Below are 20,238 nucleotides of genomic sequence, written 5' to 3'. Positions count from 1 at the left end.
GGTATGAGTCTTCATCTCAACACAGAAAAATGGAAATTACTTTCAGGATGGGCTCTCACGGGGCAGCTCAAATGCTCACAGGTGCTTACAGCTCTGTGCCAGAAGAGGTTTCAGTTCGTGAAGGAAGCATCTGTCCATGGTCTCCAGAAACACCGTCATGAGCCCTCCAAAGGGCTCATGAGGGAAGGGTCACTACATGACAGGCAAATTACCAAGAGAAGCAACAGAATGCACACTGGAACCTGAAATACCCTTCAGGGCTTTTAGTCACGAAGCGGTAATAATACAAGAGAGAAAAGGGAAGCGTTCCAAATTTAGATGGCTTTTACTTTGTTCCAACACTGGTGCTAGGAGTTGTTACAACCTGGCCCTCTCTGCTCCCTCCATCGCCTATTACACAGAGGATATAATGAGGTCTACTGTTCACTGTACACTTAACTCCCCTACGTTTTGTTAATAAAAAACCTCCCTCCTGCACCCAAGATCAGCGCTCAGCAGGCTCTCTGCTGTCCGGCACCGTGGCCAGGGCACTCAGCTTGTCCGCCTGCGCCGCTCTGGTCATCACATCCTCTGGGCGCCTCGCTGCCTGCTGCGGAAACAAACAGCAGGGTGGAAGAGTTGAGAAACTGCAGGCCTGGGGGAAGAGGAACCCAAGCAGGAAAAGGGGGCAGACTGCCGGATCCTGGGATGAGGGGGAAGAAGTCACAAACTGGTGAACAAGCAGAGAGCCGGGCAGAGGCACGGAGCCAGCCGCTTTCTGTGCTTTGGCCCTGGCTTGATGGAGCCCTCGTGGATTCAGGGGCGGGGGAGGGGAGCAGAAGGTTAAGGGATGACAGAGTGAACTCTGTGTACCATCAACACCCCCCCACGTGGCCTGCCTGCCTGGGGGTGGGGAAGTCCCTGTCAGCTTCTGCTCGGCTCACTTAATGCACTGGACATATGTTCATGAAGCACCTGCAATAGGCCGAGATGCTTCCTTTCAGGACCGCAGAGAGATGTTCTCTCATAGATCTGTATTTTACTTTATTTTATTTTTTTCGGTATGCGGGCCTCTCACTGTTGTGGCCTCTCCCGTTGCGGAGCACAGGCTCCGGACGCGCAGGCTCAGTGGCCACGGCTCACGGGCCCAGCCGCTCCGCGGCATGTGGGATCTTCCCGGACCGGGGCACGAACCCGTGTCCCCTGCATCGGCAGGTGGACTCTCAACCACTGCACCACCAGGGAAGCCCAGATCTGATTTTATTGTGAGCTGGGGCGGACGCTTATGTTTTTCACTCCTTCCCAGCTCAAAGGAGACTACAGATCACGCGCCCTCCCTCTCCTTTCGCCACCACGGTAATCTCCCAGAAGGCCCAGGCGGCCGGTCTTGCTTCCCAGCCTCTACTCTGTCTCCTTCCTCACATTCCCGCCTCCAGCCCTTCTGACCCCTTCATTCCTTCTCTCCACGTCCACCTCCAAGGCAAAGACCCTTCGCCGCGGCCCAGGTTCCCCATCTCCTCCCACGTCTGCCCCTACATCCACCATCCAAGCGCCCCAGGCCTCCCTGTTCTTGACCTGCGGGATTCCACAGGGTGGCCATGCCTGCCCAGTCCTTCTCCCTCTGGTTTCACAGCAGCCTGGACCGCTCACGGCAACATGGCCTCAGGCTGGCTCACTTTCACACCCCAAGAGCCTCCCTCACCCCCAACCCTGAGTGCCATCGCCCTGTATGCCTCTGCCTCCACCGGGGCTCCCACAACCCTCCTTTCTGTGCAGGGTCGGGGGGAACACACGTCAGTCCTTCAGCCCCACCCACCTCTCCCCAAACCTTGTCCTCTGTCCAGCACGCAGGCCTCCCTGCCCCCGGCACAGGCTGCTGGTCCACAAAGCCCCTCCCCTCTTCCTCCCCAGCACACAGCTAGATTAAGTCTCCCAGCTCCTATTGCACTTAGACTGAGGGATGTAACTGGTTTTAGGTGAGAAAATGTCAGTGGAAATAACATGGGCTGTCCCGAGGCCTTGCCATAAAAGCATTCACACATATTCTTCCCCGCACACGTCTCTTCACAGCTAGCTGGGTTGTGAAACTTACTCTCTTAGAGCAGAGGCAAATGTCCACTTTTTAACAATGCAGGACAAAATAGATAATAAGCTGCCAGAGTTTGCTGTATGCTTTACGCCATGCAGTACAAACAGCACAGGGAGCATTCAAGCTGGCCGAGAACAGCCCAGGGCTGTGACAAAGGACAGGGGACAGGGGCTGAGCTGTGTGGTAAAGACCAGCAGCAACCCCTCCACATCCTCGCCTAGGGTAAGGGAGAGTCTGGCAACTCTGGTCTTGAATCCAGAGGGTTAAGGTCTAAAGCAAAGGGGCCAGGACTTCCCTGGTGGCACAGTGGTTAAGAATCCGCCTGCCAATGCAAGGGACACAGTTCGAGCCCTGGTCCGGGAAGATCTCACACGCCCCGGAGCAACTACGCCTGTGCGCCATTACTGAGCCCATGCGCCGCAACTACTGAAGCCCGTGCGCTCTAGGGCCCGTGTGCCGCAACTACTGAGCCCGCGTGCTGCAACTACTGAAGCCCACACACCTAGAGTCCGTGCTCCACAACAAGAGAAGCCACCGCAATGAGAAGCCCACGCACCACAGCGAAGAGTAGCCCCTGCTCACTGCAACTAGAGAAAACCTGTATGCAGCAACGAAGACCCAATGCAACCAAAAATAAATAAAAACTTTTTTTTAATCCCCAAACATATTTTTTAAAAATTAAAAAAAAATAAAGCAGCAGTCCCCAGCCTTTTTGGCACCAGGGGCCGGTTTCGTGGAAGACAATTTTTCCATGGACGGGGGTGTGTGGGGGGTATGGCTCAGGCGGTAATGGGAGCGATGGGGAGCCGCAGATGAAGCTTCGCTCCCTGGCCCGCCGCTCGCCTCCTGCTGTGCGACCAGGTTCCTAACAGGCCACAGACCAGTACCGGTCCGTGGCCCAGAGCTTGGGGACCCCTTGTCTAAAGCCACCAGGGAAAATGAAGCCACAGTTAGAAAATGAAGACAGGAGAGCCAGGTTAACGGGGCCATGCAGCAGACCCAGGCAGACAGAACCAGTGTGGAGACGGGGGGCGGTGAGGGCACTGGCTGACTCAAACGCCACACCTGTGGGAGAATACAGTGACGGGAGCGGGGACTGGGGAGAGGAGACGGAATTAGGCTACAAGCAGTGTTAAGTGCAGAGTAAGACGTCCCCACCCCAAATAAATAAGGAAGCCATCGTGGGATCTGGAGCAGCGGGCTCCTGACGGAATGTGTTTGGGGGTTAATCTGTGGTGGTATGCAGCCACAGGGCAGCTGGCGGCAGATCAGCATCCACGGGAACACACTAGTTAGGGACCTGGCCCTCCCTGGCCCTCCACTCGGCACCGGCCCTCCAGCGCACACACGTCATGTGCCTTTGGCAGAAACCTCACTTCTGTGCTGGTGTCCCAGGATTCACTGTTAAGGCACTCGGCCACACTTATCCTGTCTTGCTAAGGGGCAGGGGTTGATCAAAACTATTCCTGGGGCTTCCCTGGTGGCGCAGTGGTTGAGAGTCCGCCTGCCGATGCGGGGGACATGGGTTCGTGCCCCGGTCCGGGAGGATCCCACATGCCGTGGAGCGGCTGGGCCTGTGAGCCATGGCCGCTGAGCCTGTGCGTCCAGAGCCTGTGCTCCGTAACGGGAGAGGCCACAACAGTGAGAGGCCCGCGTACCGCCAAAAAAAAAAAAAAAAAACTATTCCTGAATGCCCCAAACCCAGCTCTCTGAAACACACTCAGGCCATGGGGAAAGTTCACCTCCCAAGAGGTTGGGAAGCCGCATTCCCGTGCAGGCATCACAGGAGGTTCTTCAGCCAAGATTGAGGCTGTAAGCACAGAGGGAACCCAGGTGTGGGCCAGGACAGTGATATGCTCCGTGAGATAACATCAGTCACTACCAGTATCGGATGGGACGTCAGGCTTGGGAAGTACTAGCACAGGAACGGAAGAGACCTAAAGTGGACAATCCAGCCCGGCTTCCTGATCCACCTGACCACATTCCACTAGAAAATATCCATAGATGACAAGGTTCAGGAGGCTTGGTTACTTAGCAGTCCCATCCACAAGCCCTCTCGTGAGCTGATCTCATTTTGTACTCCCAAAATGCTGGAGGGTGAGAATTGTCATCTTCATTTTACATACCAAGAAAGTGACAATAAATCATGGTAAAACTGAGATTTAAACTTTCGTTTTCTAACTCCATGTCTTTTTAGTAGGCCTCTTTTATCAAATATGAATTCCTGCCAGATTCTTGGCCAGATCTGAAGATGAATAAGACAAAGATTCTCAAGGAGATGATGGTTTAATTGGAAGCAGGCATGAAAACAAATGCACAGAGTAAGACGCTATAAAGGCAACGGAAGGAGGACAGACTACAGGGGAGACAAAGAGGTGGTCATGGCCTGTACGTGCAGACACGTAATAAACAGCCACTCAATGAAATCCTTCCATCAATCTTACTGAGCGACTACTATGTGCCAGGCACCAGTCAGGGTGTGGGGGATCCAGCAGTGAAGAAACCAGATAAAACCACTGCCATAACATTCTGGTGGAGGGAGCTTACATTCTAATTTCAGATGGATGGATGGATGAAAAGATGGATGGTTGGATAGATGGATGGATAGATGGTTGGGTGGACAGACAGATGTGTCTGGGGGAAAACCATGAAGTTTTCATGGAGTAGATGAGGCTTGAACTAACTTTTTCTTTTTTTTTAATTTTTGGCTGTGTTGGGTCTTCATTGCTGCACGTGGGCTTTCTCTAGTTGCAGTGAGCAGGGGCTACTCTTCATTGAGGTGCACAGGCTTCTCAGTGCGGTGGCTTCTCTTGTTGTGGAGCACAGGCTCTAGGCGCATGGGCTTCAGTGGTTGTGGCTCGCCGCCTCTAGAGCGCAGGCTCAGTAGTTATGGCGCATGGGCTTGGTTGCTCCATGGCATGTGGGATCTTCCTGGACCAGGGCTCGAACCTGTGTCCCCTGCATTGGCAGGTGGATTCTTAACCACTGCGCCACCAGGGAAGCCCTTGAACTAACTCTTGAAAACTGAAGGCAAGGTGTTGGTCAGGGAAAGGAGGGGAAAGCCAGGAAGGCCCTGCAGGAGAAGCAGCAGCACAGGGAAAACCATGAGGGTGTTCATCAGTCAGGGCTCTCTGGGGACCTTCGAGTCATTCCCTGGGGCTAAAGTGTTGGGGGCAAGCAAGGGATGAAGGTGGGAAGGCAGGCAGGGGCTACAGAACTTGGATTTGTCATGCAGTTCATAAGGAACCAGTGAAAAGTTTTAAAGAAAGTTGATAACAAAAACAGTACAATTAAGCACAAATACGAGGGGTTCATATGTTGGGAAGAGTACTCTCTCAAAGTAGCATGTTTAGTAATCTTACTCTCTACTAGAAGAAATTCTAGAATAGTCACATGGAAGAGGCAGTGTAGCCTACAAGAGAGAGCCTGGGCTCAGAAGTCCAGGAAGCCAGACTCAAAACCTAGCTTTGGAACATGATGTGGCCTTGAAAGAGTCACTTCACCTCTCTGAGACTGAGATTTTCATCAGTAAAACGGGTGTATTGCCACCCACCTGACAGAGCTGTCATGCGGATTAAAGATACAATATACGAAGTGTGTGGCATCTAGTAGGGGGTCCCCACACGATTGTTTTTAGCCATCATAGACTAAAGGAATCCCTAGACTTCTGGAGCTGCACCATGGCGAAGAGGTCTGGCCTCCCAGGAGCCATCCTTGGTCCTCCTGACAGGCACGCACACTGAATTGCAGAGGCTGAACCAGGCCAAATGGCAAATCTTGGGTTCTTTTAAAAATAACTTTAATGGTGTACTAGTGCAAAGACGGTTTGTGCTCCATGGTTCTAACAACAGTTTAGAAAAGTGAACCAGAAATTTCCCCCAAGACAGGAGGGTTAGAAATTGAATATTTCCTGATGAGCCCACCAAGCACTGATATTTGTATTGCTTTACGATAGCAATATGCCTATCACCACCCCAAACTTACATCCCTTCCTACAGGGTTTGAAGAAATAGCAGCCATTGTTTTCAAATAAAATCATTTCACAGAGGCCAGTTCATATTATTCATCCTCAGATAAGCCTCTCCACAATGACTGGCATCCACCAACAGGCCACCCACCCAGGCCTGGTTTTTGTTTGTTTGTTTGTTTTCCATTACGCGGCCCTCTCACTGTTGTGGCCTCTCCCTTTGCGGAGCACAGGCTCCGGACGCGCAGGCTCAGCGGCCATGGCTCACGGGCCCCCCCCGCTCCGCGGCGTGTGGGATCTTCCCGGACCGGGGCACGAACCCGTGTTCCCTGCATCGGCAGGCGGACTCTCAACCACTGCGCCACCAGGGAAGCCCCTAGGCCTGTTTTAAATTGTTATGCAACAGACTCACTTCACAAGCTCAGGTCTTTTACCAAATAGCAGAAAACTATACAAGAGTCATAACTGGTTCCCCCACAAAAAAGAAGGAAGACCTTGCTTCCCTAAAACAGGATTAAAACATTCAACACTACCTTAGAGACCCAACTTATAAAAATGTAGCTTTTCTTTTTGTCATCGCCTTGGGAGAAAGAGGAAGAGGCAACTCGCAGAATCTGCACACTTTCTGCACTGTCAACTTGTGTGCTGTGGTGCAGCCCACGTCCTCCCCCACCCCTCCCCCACCCCCTCACAGCACTCCTCCCCTCCCCCACCCACATACCTCTTTGGAGCACCAGGCACATTTTGGGTGGATTAGCAGACATTCTTCACACGAGGTGGCACTTCCACTAGTGCATATGTTGAGACCTTCAAAGAAAGATAAAGATGCACCAATTAGTTTCTGGCCGTAATTTCTATTAATGAGGCTTTTGAATGGGGCAGGAGGAGGAGTCACTTCCTTTTTTTTTTTTTTAACAGGGGACCTCCATGAGGCTGAGGACTGCAAGGCCCCTGTGCTAACTGCAGGTGAAGGCTCACTGGCCAAAGCTAAAGACTGAAAGTTTTTGAAGCACCCACCACGTGTACACTTGTGTTAGCAACTCCCATTCCTTCTGCCGCACCCACTTTGACTCCCACCGCCTCCTCTCGTAACACAGCAGGTCCTGCCTCAATGAGGCGGAACAAGGCCCCTTTACACTTAGTCCAGCCAAAATGACAAAAATAGTACAAAAAGGAATGAAAAAAAAAAAACTGATCGATCTTCTTCAGGCATAAGAAAATCCTAAATCAGGTACTGTCACACCAAATCCACCGTGTACCAAAAGAAGCCAGCACAGCCCTTAAAGAAGAATACATCCCAGGAATACAATGTCAGCTTAAGATATGGGAAATCCATTAATTCAATATATCTACTAGTAGGTCAAGTAAGAAAAAAGTATACCACCTCAGGAGGTAATAAAAAGGCATTTGATCAAATTCAAAATCCATCCCTGATTTTTCAACATAATCAGAAACTAAGATTAGAAGGACACTTCTTTATTGCTATAAAAGTCACTTATTTCAAGCCCAGGCCAGTACCTCCTCCACCCCCACCCCTGTGCCGTTCATCTGGGGAGGGGCCTCCCGAGGCAGGCTCAACTGTGGTACTGAGGTTAAAGCCCTTGTCCCCTCTCCTCCCCCACCTCCCTCTACCCGCCCCTCCAGCTCCCACCCCCAGCAGCAAAGCCATTCTTGGTGAAACTTAGCATCCAGTTCTTTTTCTTCCTTTCTGAAACATCCCCGACAGATTTCTTTTGACCAAGAGCAGAACTGGTTGGTTTTTCTCTGAATAGAAATAACTTTATTTGGTCCTCACAGAACTAACAGACCCACTGGTCTCTTCTGGTTATTGCCTAGGGGCACAGCAGATAAATAGAAAAAAGAAAAACCCAGGGCCACCAGCCCTAGGAAGAAGGGCTCAGACCACAAAGAGGAAAAAAAGGGTCAATGAGATTAACAGGAGAGAATGGAGGAGAAAACACGGGGAGGTGGAGACTATTCCCTAGCTCCACAAAACAACATAACAATATTGGTTGTAAGACATCTTAAAACTGTAACATTTCTCTAATTTGCTAATTTTAACTCTCTGCTTCTTCTTTGTCACTAGCAGTGAAAATCCACAGAAAATGGGTGACACAGGAAGCTGCACTGTGTCACCCCACACTAGAGGGAACAAATACCATTTGGGATAAGTATGGCATCTGGGGTGGAACCTGAGGTGCTAGGAAGAAAGGCGGGGAAGCTTTGGGAGCCCACAGAGGGAGAGAATGATGGCTTTCCCCCGCCAGAGACCCCAACCTGAACCCTCCCCACCAGCCATCGCCCTGTTGGGACCCCTACCTCATACCCCTGGAGCTGGGGGACCACAATCTCACTGCCAGGTCTACAGCAGGACCTCCTGGGTGCAGTGCTAGACTCAGAACACATTTTCCAGGAGAAACAAGCTGGGACCAACCATCATGCACGCCTCATTTCAGGAGGAAGAGTCCTTTCCGGGTCCCAAACACTCACCAAGAAGGTCTTAGAATCCAGCCCACGGGGGAAGCTGGGCTTGCCTGCCTCCTGCCTGCCTTGACAACCTCCTTTCTCATTTTAAAATGAATCCATTCACTTGAAGACTTTCAGATAGGCACTTTTTAAAACACCTTTTAAATAATGCCATTTGCAGCAACATGGATGGTCCTAGAGATTGTCATACTGAGTAAAGTAAGTCAGACAGAGAAAGACAAATATCATATGATATCGCTTATATGTGGAATCTAAAAAAAAAAAAAGGCTACAAATGAACTTATCTATAAAACAGAAATAGAGTTACAGATATAGACAATAAACTTACAGTTACCCAGGGATAAGGCGGGAGGGGAGGGATAATAAATAAATAAATAAGCCTTTTAAAACAGAGAATGATGGCAGAAAAAGTTTCAAAATGCTAGTTCCATGTTTTGGTTTAATCTCCTTACCTGAATCACTTTGCTGTACAGCAGAAATAAACACACCATCGTAAATCAACTATACTTCAATTAAAAAATATATATATTCCCCAGAATACTTAGCTTGAAGTATTGACCATTAAATAAATAGATGTGGATAACTGAAAAAAAAAAAAAAATCTCCTTACCTGTCAGAAACCACTACCTGAGGGGGTGAAAAAAATCAAAACTAGAATGAAAGTGACTTTTCTCCTGCTCTCCTCAACCTTATCAAATACACACTCAGGCCCTTGTGGCATGTCATTTGCTTTGATGTATAAAATCATTTCTATAAAAATAATGAAATTGCAGAACCTTGGAGCTAGAAATGCTTTAGCACGAGCTCGTCAAGTCACCTCATTTTACAGTTGAAAACATGAGAAAACAAGAGTGACTTGAAAGAAGGAGCCCAGTCTACAAGTAAGAGGTCAGAAGGGGCACTGGTCGGCAAGTGCCCACATAGGGTACCTGCCTGGGGATCCCTGCACCATCCCAGACGCAGGCCATGTGACCAGTGAGCTCCAGGGTCCTCTGGAGGAGACAAGTCCAAGAGGCCCTCAGTCAGAAAGGAATTTGAGATTGGATGTCTCATTTATGTCTCTGCCCTAATCAACATAAATTCACAAACACCACTTTCTAAATACCAGGGCCTCATCACTGAGCTCTCTTGGGTTCACAGCATTAAGGGCTCCTCCGTTCTGACCCATATCAGACTGGGCTCTGGTCTTCTGCTTTGTCAGCCTGAAAGACCTTGGACATAATCCTGAAGAGGCTCCAAGGATGTGACAGGTATCTGGTATGAAAACATACTGAACAACTATAAAATATTTGTCATCCTTAATTGTTTGTTACTCTTACATATTCACATGCAATAGTAAAGTAGTTTCCCTGCACTCAAAATGATTCCTCTAAAATCACTTTGCTATAATTTGTAGTAACTGTAAATGGAAAGTAACCTTTAAAAATCGTATAAAAAATAAAAATTTATTTTAAATATAAAAATAAAATTAGGTTGCTGTTGGGACACATTAAAATTCAAGAAACCCTGTTTTAAGCATGTCCCAAACGCCAAGCACTGGACTAGGGGATGCTAGAGATTACAGAGATGAATGACCCAGGCCTTGCTCCCCAGGAGTTCACAATCTGCCAGGGACCAGGTAGCAGCCAGGAACTCAGGGAACCAGAGGCATAGACTGTGTGCTGATATGAGCCACAGTGCCAGCCTTACTCTCTCTGGCATCTCTCCTCTTTCCACCTATTAATATTTCAGTAAGCTTGAATTTGGCTGGATGAGTCACTTGGCACCAATAGCATTTTGAAAGGAAGGAAGCAATGAAAAAAACGTTAAACAGCTGCAGTTCACAAATGTCAGTGTTGTGTCTAGGTCATGGTAATAGGTACTAGCGGCCCAGACAGTGGTCACAACTTTTCTTGGTTACTGTTTGCACAGTGACCATTCCAGCTCAACGTCAACTGCCTGCAGCCCTTAATGTCTCTGAAGCCGGGGGTTTACTGCAAACCAACAACTGAAAACACACTCTCCTTCCCAAACTCATTGACTCATCCTTGCCTGTCATCAGTCATATCCAGGCAGCCGCCATGTCTGGCCGATCCTTCCTTCAAGATGCATGAAATGTTTCTCCTAATCCAACCCTCCCTGCCTGCACCCTCCTCCAGCTAGGTGAGAGAAACACAATCCCGAATTACATTTTACTCATTGTTTTCAAGACAACAGAAAATAAAAACATTTCATCATTCTTGTTCGGGGGTTGGGGGGAGTGGTAAGGCACTGGAGTGCCTCTCCCCATGCCCTGAACCACAATCCCCACGTGTGACAAAGTCTTTCCAGTGCTGATTCTAGCAATTAAAGAGTCATCAGTCTAAAGATGTTACCATGAAGTGTAAATACGCCCTAGGAAGGATCTGTCTTGTTTATATCTTTACTGCCTCTCTGAACAGCAGACATCTGCAAAACACGCGACAACGTGCTCACAGATATGACTTGTTTTTTTAAAACACCAATTCAAACACTAGAATACTATGTGGCTTTAAAAAAGAATGTGCATGCTCCCTATTCCCTGCATACAGATATGAAGCTCACTCTGATAAGACTTATCGCTAAGTTAACAGAAAAGGCAAGGTACAGAACAGTGTGTTTAGTGCTGCCTTTCAATAAAACTGGGGGAGGGAGACTTGTAATAAATGTACAGAAAACACTATGGATCCATAAGAAACTGACAGGGATGGTCTGAGCATGGAAGGGGGTCGGGGCAATGTCCCAGACTAACGGGCAACAAGAATGGAAGAGAGATCTCTCACCCTACACTTGTTACGCTTTAAAAAAGTATGTGAGGGCTTCCCTGGTGGCGCAGTGGTTGAGAGTCCGCCTGCTGATGCAGGGGTCACGGGTTCGTGCTCCGGTCCGGGAAGATCCCACATGCCGCGGAGCGGCTGGGCCCGTGAGCCATGGCCACTGAGGCTGCGCATCCGGAGCCTGTGCTCCGCAACGGGAGAGGCCACGACAGTGAGAGGCCCGCGTACCACAAAAAAAAAAAAAAAAAAAAAAAAAAGAAAAAAAAAGTATGTGAATATATTACCTATTCAAAAATTTATTTTAAAAAGACAACTGGGGACTTCCCTGGTAGTACAGTGGTTAAGTCTGCCTTCCAATGCAGGGGATGTGGATTCGATCCCTGGTCAGGGAGCTAGATCCCACATGCCGCAACTAAGGAGCCCTGGATTTTCATTAATAATAACATATTGATGTGGTTCATTAACTGTAACAAATATGTCATATGAATGCAAGATGTAAATAATAGGCAAAACTGGAAGTGGGGCATATGGGAACTCTCTCTACTACCTTCTCAATTTTTCTGTAACTAAAATTGTTTTACATGTTTAGAAAGTTGAGGGCTTCCCTGGTGGCGCAGTGGTTGAGAATCCGCCTGCCGATGCAGGGGACACGGGTTCGTGCCCTGGTCCGGGAAGATCCCACATGCCGCGGAGCGACTGGGCCCGTGAGCCATGGCCGCTAGGCCTGCGCGTCCGGAGCCTGTGCTCCGCAACGGGAGAGGCCACAGCAGTGAGAGGCCCGCATACCAAAAAAAAAAAAAAAAAAAAAAATAGAAAGTTGAGGTTTTTGTTTTTAAGGTCATTGAAACCATGGTAAGAGTGGCCGGGTGGGGAGGACTCAACTGAGTACAAATCACTGGGTCCGTATCAGGGACCTAAAGGTAAGTGAGACCTGGCAATTCACCACATAGCAGATGAAGCAGCCCCCAGTCTCTCTAACAGACAGAATATGCTGTGAGAGAGCAAGGGAAGGAGAGACCAACTCTGCTCCACCCGAGGGATGCAGACAAGGCTTCACAGAGGATGGGACATTTGGGCTGGAGTCACAGGTTGAGGAAAGGATATCGTGGCACGAAAGATCCAAGTACTTGTTCTGTCACTTATTGGCTACAAGTCATTTAACCTTTCCTGGCCTCAGCATCTTCCTGCTAACAATTCCAGGGGTGGGCTAAATGCCCTCTATCATATATTCCAGCTCAAAAAATCTTGACACACTCAAGTGAGTTCTCTCCCTCGCAGGATGAATGTTTCCTCCTAATAAGTTACATGCATAGTGCCTGACCTCAAAGCTAGTTGTCGAAGGAGGCAAGGAGGTGAGGATGGGACACTCCGCCTCCAACACACACACACACACACACACACACACACACACACACACACACACAGTACCAAGACTCGTATTCATCCATTCATTCAACAGGTATGAGTCAGGCACTGTTCTAGGCACAGAGGATACAGTGTCCAATAGGATGGACAAAACTCCCTGCCCTCACGGAGCTTATGTCCCAGTCAGGGGCAGAATGCTCAGAAGAGAAGATGGACAATAAGCCAGATAAGGAAGTACATTAGATGGTGATAAGTGCTAGGGAGAAAAATCAAGGAAGGCAAGGAGACAGGAAGAATGTGAGGCAGGAGGCTGCAGCTCTGGCTGAGCTGGAGACACTGAGAAAAGGCTGGCTGGGGAGTGGGGGGGAGTGGGGGCAGCCCACAGAGATCTGCAGGGAGAGCATTCCAGGCAGAGGGAAGGCCTGCAGCTGAGCTCGAAGACAACGAGGCCCTCGGTGCTGGACTGAAGTGCACGAGGGGAAGTGGTGAGAGGCACAGGGTGGCGGGGGGGTGGGGCAGGGGGCGTTCATGAAGAGCCTGGCAGGACACTGGCAGGACTTCCAGAAGCCACTGGAGGGTTTGAAGCAGAGCGACAGGATCTAACTTGAGTTTCAACAGGATCACTCTGAGCGAGAGTTGAGAATAACTACAAGAGACAAGCAACCATCTCTGAAAAACTCGGGGTGGGGGCGGGGGGAACTAGCCTGGAGGTGGGGAGGGGCACTCTACAGCCCTGCCTCAAGCATCCGCCACAGCTGGAGGTGTCAAGGCCTGTCTGGGAGCAAACTTTTCACCATGTGGCCCAGGAATCAAACCCTGCATTCAACAGAAGCAGCAGCCTCACAAACAAATGGGCACCTATAAATAAAGTGTTCCTTTACATTTATAAAGGCCATTAATCCCATTCCAACTAGAAAGAAAGAAAACACACCACAGCCCTCCGCCCTGGCCAACTGAAAATACCTGTGAAGCGACCCCACCCCGTTAACACAGCTGCACACCGCCATGTGAACGGGGCACTATCATTTAAGTACTGTGTAATCGTCCCATATGATGTTAAAACTTCTCAGAATGTTTCCATGAGCTGGCTGGAGGAGAAAAAGTAGTTACCAGGGTAGGCAGGCACAAAGGGCCTTCTGCCAACTACTTAGATATTTTAATTCTCCGTTGCCTCAGTAGCTAAATAAGCATGGAGAACAAGCAGGAGAGGAATACTAATTAGAGCTAATTAGGCCCTGCCCTCTTCTGCCTCAATCCCCTTTACTGAAAGCCCCCCTAATTCAAGGATGATGGCGCTAAAGTGTAAATACCTAGGGTAAACAGCAGCCGACACACCAAACCCCCTGTTTGCATTTCTGAACCTTTGCCTGGTTACCTGAGGAGGGCTGCAAACCCAAGGCCAAATTCCAACAGCCCCAGCATAGGCCACGGAATCATGGGGGGAGGGAGTGCTGCCAACAGGAGTGCAGTAAATAGGATAAAGGGCTCTCCTAGGATTTCGAGCATTCTAACGTGCAGGACATTCACCAGAAGAACATTTGATTTTTTTCCTTTTAATAAACAATGATAGCAAACATGACTCCAGTTCCTCAGCCCAATCAATGCCACACTCCTCCCTCCTTCTTAGTAGAGATCAAGGGCCTCACCCCAGAGAAACCCTTCCCTGGTTATGTGGGAAGACCATATCTTCGGGTCCTGTCTGGAGGCCCTCGGCAAGAGGATAATAAGGAGAGCAGATAACCCTGGGATGGGGGTTGTCAGCCTGCCAGGGACTTGTTTGAAGTGAGCCCCCTTATATTAGAAGTCTGTTTCCTGCTGGATTAAACACACAGATGAAAGATGTATACAAACTTTGAAAAACAGAAATCACAACGCAAATGGAAAATAATGTATTGAAAGAATTATTTGCAACTGGAAGTATTTAAGGTTTTACTAGAATCAGAATGTCAAACTGTAAGGAAACTAAGAAGTCATCTCCTGCAACAGCTCCCAAACTTTTGGATTTCACAGATCATTAGGATCATTATGATTTAAAAAGAAAACAAAAAGAGAAGGTAAAATGTATGTAGGATTGCCAGATTTTTTCTTTTGCTCAAAATGAAAACCTACTCTCTATTATCATTACAAATTATTAAAAGAAGTTTTCCCACCAAAAATAAAAAAGACATAATTTCAAATTAAAGGACAGTCCTTGGGAAGCAGGGGGCTGTTGGCAATGACATACTCCTGTGTGTGACACAGGATACATCCTTCTCTTTGCCTTTCCCTGGGGACCTATGAAAACATCAGCAATGGGCACTGGTTGCCAGATGGGTGTTTGGAAACCGGTGATCTACCCCAAGCTCTGGAGTGAAAAAAGAAACCTGCTACAGTAATGAGTTTGAATTAGGCCCTGAAGAAAGTTTTTGTTTGTCCAGACCTCTCCTCTCTCTCAGACAGAAACCTCCACTGCCTTCATGTAAATGAGACACGGCAGGGGACAGTCCTTCCCTCCCTCGCAGCCAGACATTTACTTCACGAGAGCAATCAAGAATCTCGGGCTTGAAAGTGAACTGAGCACCCCAACACAATTATCTCCTACGGGAAAGGAGAAAGTTTGGAGCTTCCTGCTTTTAGCTGGGGGACGGGATGGCGGTAGCTCATTTGCCTGGCAGCCCCAGCGCCCAACAGAGCATCCCTCCGCTGCGGCCTCCCAACTGCCACATCCAGCCCCCTCCCAACTCCGAAAACTTAAAGCAGGTAACTGAGGGCTCCCCACGCAGCCGCCGGCCCCGGGCAGTATCGCGCGAGTGCAACTGCACACCCCCTGCCCTCCGTTCCAGAATCAATCCTCCAGAATTAAAGGAGTGTGCTGCACGGGGTGTTTGTAAACACCGGGATAAAGCCAGGCAGAAGGAATCATATCGGGATGTTCCAGCTGGGGCTTGGTTCCCAGGTTGGGGCTGTGGTTTGGGACGCGGGTCTCCCCTCGGGTATGCGAAGGCTTGGGGGAGGAAAGAGGGGGTTACATCTTTAAAGGAAGGCGGCTGGCCTAGGCGCGGTGAAACTCTAGGATTCGCTACGAGGGCCTGAACACCCGCGCTTCCAGGAGACTAGCCCTCGGGAGTAGCCCTGGCCCGCACGCTTTGGTTCCAGCGAAGACTCCGGGTCACGCGCCTCCAGCTGCCCTTCGTCTCCCCGGGGCCAGGGTACCGGCGGCATCACTCGGCGCCTTCCAACAGCCCGGCCGCCCCCGGCCGGCCACAAGGGCCGCTTTGTGCCGGGAGTGCAGAGCCCCGATCCCGACGCGGGACTGGCGGCGGCCCTCCCCGCGCAATGGGCGCGGGCGCTCGCGGGCTGGGTCAGCAGACGGGCAGGGCTGTTTACACAGGAAGGCTCCTCCTCGCCCGGGAGGGGACCGGAGGCCAACGACAGCCCTGCGGGGCTGCGGCGGGCCGCGCGCGCGGTGGCGCACGCAGTTCGGAAGCCCCCCACCGGGCTGTCCCCAGCGGCTCGCCACCTGGGAGGGCCCCAAGGATGCCTCCCACCTTCAGACAACGGCCCGGGGCCCTGCCCCTCCGAGACGCCAAGGGCGGCTCCGTGCGCCACAAAGTTTCTTTGCACCGCCAGCGGCACGGCTTACCTGGGAGCCGGGGCACGAGCGCGCAGAGCCCGAGGAGGCAGGCGTACAGGGGCGCGGGGGCCCGCGGCATGGTGGGGCGCCCGGCTCAGCTGCGGCGCGGGCGGCAGACTCCGCGGAGGCGGGGGGCCGGGGGCCGCGGCCTGGCGGGAGGCGGGGGCGGCTGCGCTGGCCCGCGCCCCGCCGCCACCATCCCTCCCGCAGCGCTTGCCGCCGAGGCCCGGGGCCGCCGCTGCGCCGGCTCCCCGGCCGGGACGCCCGGGGTGTCGCCGCTCGGGACGGTCCCGGCGGGCGGCTCTGTGCACGGAGGACTCCGGCTCTGAGACGCACAGCGGGCTGAGGCTCCGCCGCGCGCCGGTACACTGTGCCCGTCGCCTCCGCCCCTTCCCTTTTCTTCCTCCCTCCGGCCCGCGGGGCTCCACTTTCCTCCTCTCCTTACTCCTCCCCTTCTCTCCCCGTCCCGGCCCCCGCCCGGCTGCCACAAGGTCAGTTTACGGCGAGGCGGGGCGGGACGAGCTCCGCCCCTCCCGGGGACCGGCCGGCACGGGAGGCCGAGGGCATCCAGGTGGAAGTTGCTTCCGGCGCACCTGGCGGCCAGGACCGGGGTCGAAATCCTGGGGTAGCGTCTGGCCCGGCTTCCCTAGCACCTGGGGGCTACGGGAAGAGGGAGGGGCACGCTCCACGGGCGAGCCGAGATTATACTTGGGGCTGCTGGATTTAAGGAGAGAGAGCGGGTCCGGGGCGGGAAGCGGGGAATCGTGCCGTGGCAGTCTAGTCCTCCCGAAGCCGCGCTCGCCGGAGGGACGGAGGCACCGGCGAGTGATACCGCGGGGCGACGCGCTCTGTGGGGAAGTGAGGGCACGTGGGGCGTGGAGGCACACACAAAACGCACTTTTCCCTCATTAAAGTTTTACCCCTTAACGCGGATTCGAGACTGGCCAATATGTCACTATTCTGAGTCTTTCTTATGTCGATACGCTGGCGGTTTCCGTGAAGCTGAACAAATAAACTGAAGAACAGATGCTCAGGCTTTCACCTCATCCTTTACACCTGAGCCTTTCTAAACCTGTTTGTTAAGGAGCGGAGGTGGGGAGCTTCCCCTAACAGCACGTGCAAAGGACCAGGTGGGCTTGGGCTGGGCCACGAAGAGTGGGTTAAGACTGGAATGGTTTATAGGCAGCAGGAGAAGAGGCAGCCTTCATGTACCAATAGAAGGAAATAATAGTAGGACGCCTAACACGTACAGTACAGAAAGCACACAGCTAGCCAGGAACTGAAATGTAAATACTTACCTTGTTAATTCACGAAATCCTCCCCACAACCCTGCTGTTATCCAGATGAGAAAACTGAGGCACAAAGGGGTTAACTTGCCAGAAGAAGTGACAGAGCTGGATGCATTGTCCAAAAGTTGAGAATGCTTCGACTAAAAACAGAAGCAGTAAGCAGTAAAGAGCAAAGTGATCGGAACTTTGCAGATCAGGGACCAGTTGGCAAGAGGGCTCTGAGTGGGCAAGCAGTTCTAACTGCCCAGATTAGGGAGCTGCACTCCCACCCCACACTCTACCAGGGTGGTGCCCTAATGCCAGAGAAAATGAACTTATTCTTGTGGTATCGTGTGCATAGAGGCCAAGCTCCAAATTCCAGTTGAAGGACAGTGTTTTATGCTTAAACTCCATGGAAATGTCATCATACTCTAAATATTCCCCATGTTTATTCTTATGTAAGAGTTATGCTTGTCCCCAAACATTTTCCAGTAAAATTTGTGCTGCAGGGGCTGCCCCAGGTTTATTTTGGGTCTTTCTGCCTCAGCAGAATGGCCTTGGGGCTACTTTTATCCAAGCTTGAGAGGCAATGATTATAAATAATGGGCAGCCAGTGAAAGAGTTTGAACAGGGAGGTGTCAGTGCCAAGTGGTGATTTTAAGGTTTTTCTGGTAGGAATGTGATGGATGGATTAGATGCAAGGAAAGTTAAGTTGCAGAAACTGGGTAGATATTGCATTGATAAGGACAAACAAAATCTTGCATTTATCAAGTGTCCTCTAAGTTTAGGCCCTGTGTTGTCTGATCTGTGCATCACCTTCCCCAGCCCAACATGGCGCTTTACTGTTCAGACCCAACACACACCCCTGTTTACCTGGACTGCACCTGGAAAGTGCTGCAACCCAATCTGCCCTCCTCCTGTCCCACCTGGCGGTTTCCAACCTGCCCAGACCTGCCATAAACGGCTGAATCCCAAGTGATGACAACATTCTTCCACATTCCATTATCTCGGAACTAAGTCGGAGATGATAGATGGCTCTTCTAATTCCTCCCAAGCTTTTGTTTTCTGGTTTGTGGCTTTTTCTTGTCCAGTCATCATTCATTCTTTGTACTAAGCTGGAGAGTGGAAGTGCCTTTTAAATGCTTTGACTTCCTCTGACTGGCAAAGTCAGCGTGCTCTGATGGCCTCCATCGGTGCTTCCCACAGCCACTGGAACAGTTCCCTTTGTGGCTGCCTCCACAGCATCCCATTTCTGATCATTGCTGAGCTTCTGGGCCCAAAGGAGGCTGCTGGTTGCATTGAGTTTGCAACCTTTGAGTCTCAAGGTTTGAACACAGATAACCCAGAGGAATTTTATGTTTCTTATTAGTTTTAAAATAAGATTAATTCCTCAAGAAGTTAAATATAGAATTATCATACGATCCACAAACTCCATCTCCCAGCTCCCCAAAGAATTGAAAGCAGAGCCTGAAACAGATGGTTATACACCCACGTTCATAGTGGCATTATTCAGTCACCAAAAGGTGGAAATAACTCAAACATCCATCAACAGATGAATGGATAAATAAAATGCAGTATGTACATACAATGGAATATTATCCAGTCTTAAAAAGGAATTAAATACTGACACATGTTACAACACATATGAACCTTGAAAACATTATGCTAAGTGAAATAAGCAAGACACAAAAGGACAAATATTGTATGATTCTACTTGTATAAGCAAATTCATAGAGTCAGAAAGGATAAAAGAGGTTACCAGGGGCTGGACAGAGGGGCAAACAGGAAGTTATTAATTAATGGGTACAGAGTTTCAGTTTGGGATAATGGAAAAGTTCTGAAAATGGATCATGGTGATGTTTGCACAACATTGTGAGAATACTTAATGCCACCGACCTGTACACTTAAAAATTATTAAAATGGTAACTTTTGTGTTATGTGTATTTTACCATAATTTAAAAAAAACTTGAAATCGGATTAGTTAGAACTTTTCTATTTCATAATTCAGATTTACATGCTAATTCACTCCCACGATGAGTCGTCATATTGTGCAATTCAATCTATAATCCAGGTCAAAAATATTTTACTGGTATATAGTTGCAATGTAATATGCAGGGGAAAAAAGTTGGAGGGAGAAAAGAAAACAACCCTACAGTATTCACCTTAGTTTAGGTAATATGCTTAATTTACTCTGCTTTTAATAGTCATGCCTGGGGTTTGTCACAGTGCCAGAAATGAATGAACCTGATGACAATATTATAAAATTCTTTTTCAGCAATTGATAGGGCTATGAAACACGTATACAATTTTCTTTAATGTTAATTTTCACTTTTTTTTTTTTTTTTTTCCCCACACTGCACGGCTTGTGATATCTCAGTCTTTGACCGGGATTGAACCACCTGGGCCACGGCAGTGAAAGCCTGGAATCCTAACCACTGGGCCACCAGGGAACTCCCTAACTTTTTTTTTTTTTTTTTTTTTTTTTGGCGGTACGTGGTCCCCTCACCGCTGTGGCCTCTCCCTTTGCAGAGCACAGGCTCCGGACGCGCAGGCTCAGCGGCCATGGCTCACGGGCCCAGCCGCTCCACAGCATGTGGGATCTTCCCGGACCAGGGCACGAACCTGTTTTCCCTGCACCGGCAGGCAGACTCTTAACCACTGCGCCACCAAGGAAGTCCACACGTACCCCTTTTAAA

General features: G+C 50.0%; 1 protein-coding gene across 1 annotated transcript in view; it reads right to left on the bottom strand.

The window, feature by feature from the left end:
* ITGB5 (integrin subunit beta 5) overlaps positions 1-16,401 on the bottom strand; it is a 116,013-nt gene extending 99,612 nt beyond the window's left edge. Inside the window, exons 1-2 of the mRNA XM_059064370.2 lie at positions 16,284-16,401; positions 6,757-6,842 (exon numbers count right to left, since the gene is read on the bottom strand). Of these exons, the coding sequence (XP_058920353.1) occupies positions 6,757-6,842; positions 16,284-16,353 (156 nt within the window). The 5' untranslated portion in view covers positions 16,354-16,401. The remainder of the gene's footprint in view (positions 1-6,756; positions 6,843-16,283) is intronic.
* Between the last annotated feature and the right edge of the window lie 3,837 nt (positions 16,402-20,238).

The sequence above is a fragment of the Kogia breviceps genome, chromosome 5, assembly GCF_026419965.1.
Source record: "Kogia breviceps isolate mKogBre1 chromosome 5, mKogBre1 haplotype 1, whole genome shotgun sequence".
Classification (NCBI taxonomy): Eukaryota; Metazoa; Chordata; class Mammalia; order Artiodactyla; family Physeteridae; genus Kogia; species Kogia breviceps.
The sequence above is the reverse complement of the archived record's forward strand: the minus strand, read 5'-3'. Positions and strand labels throughout refer to the sequence as shown.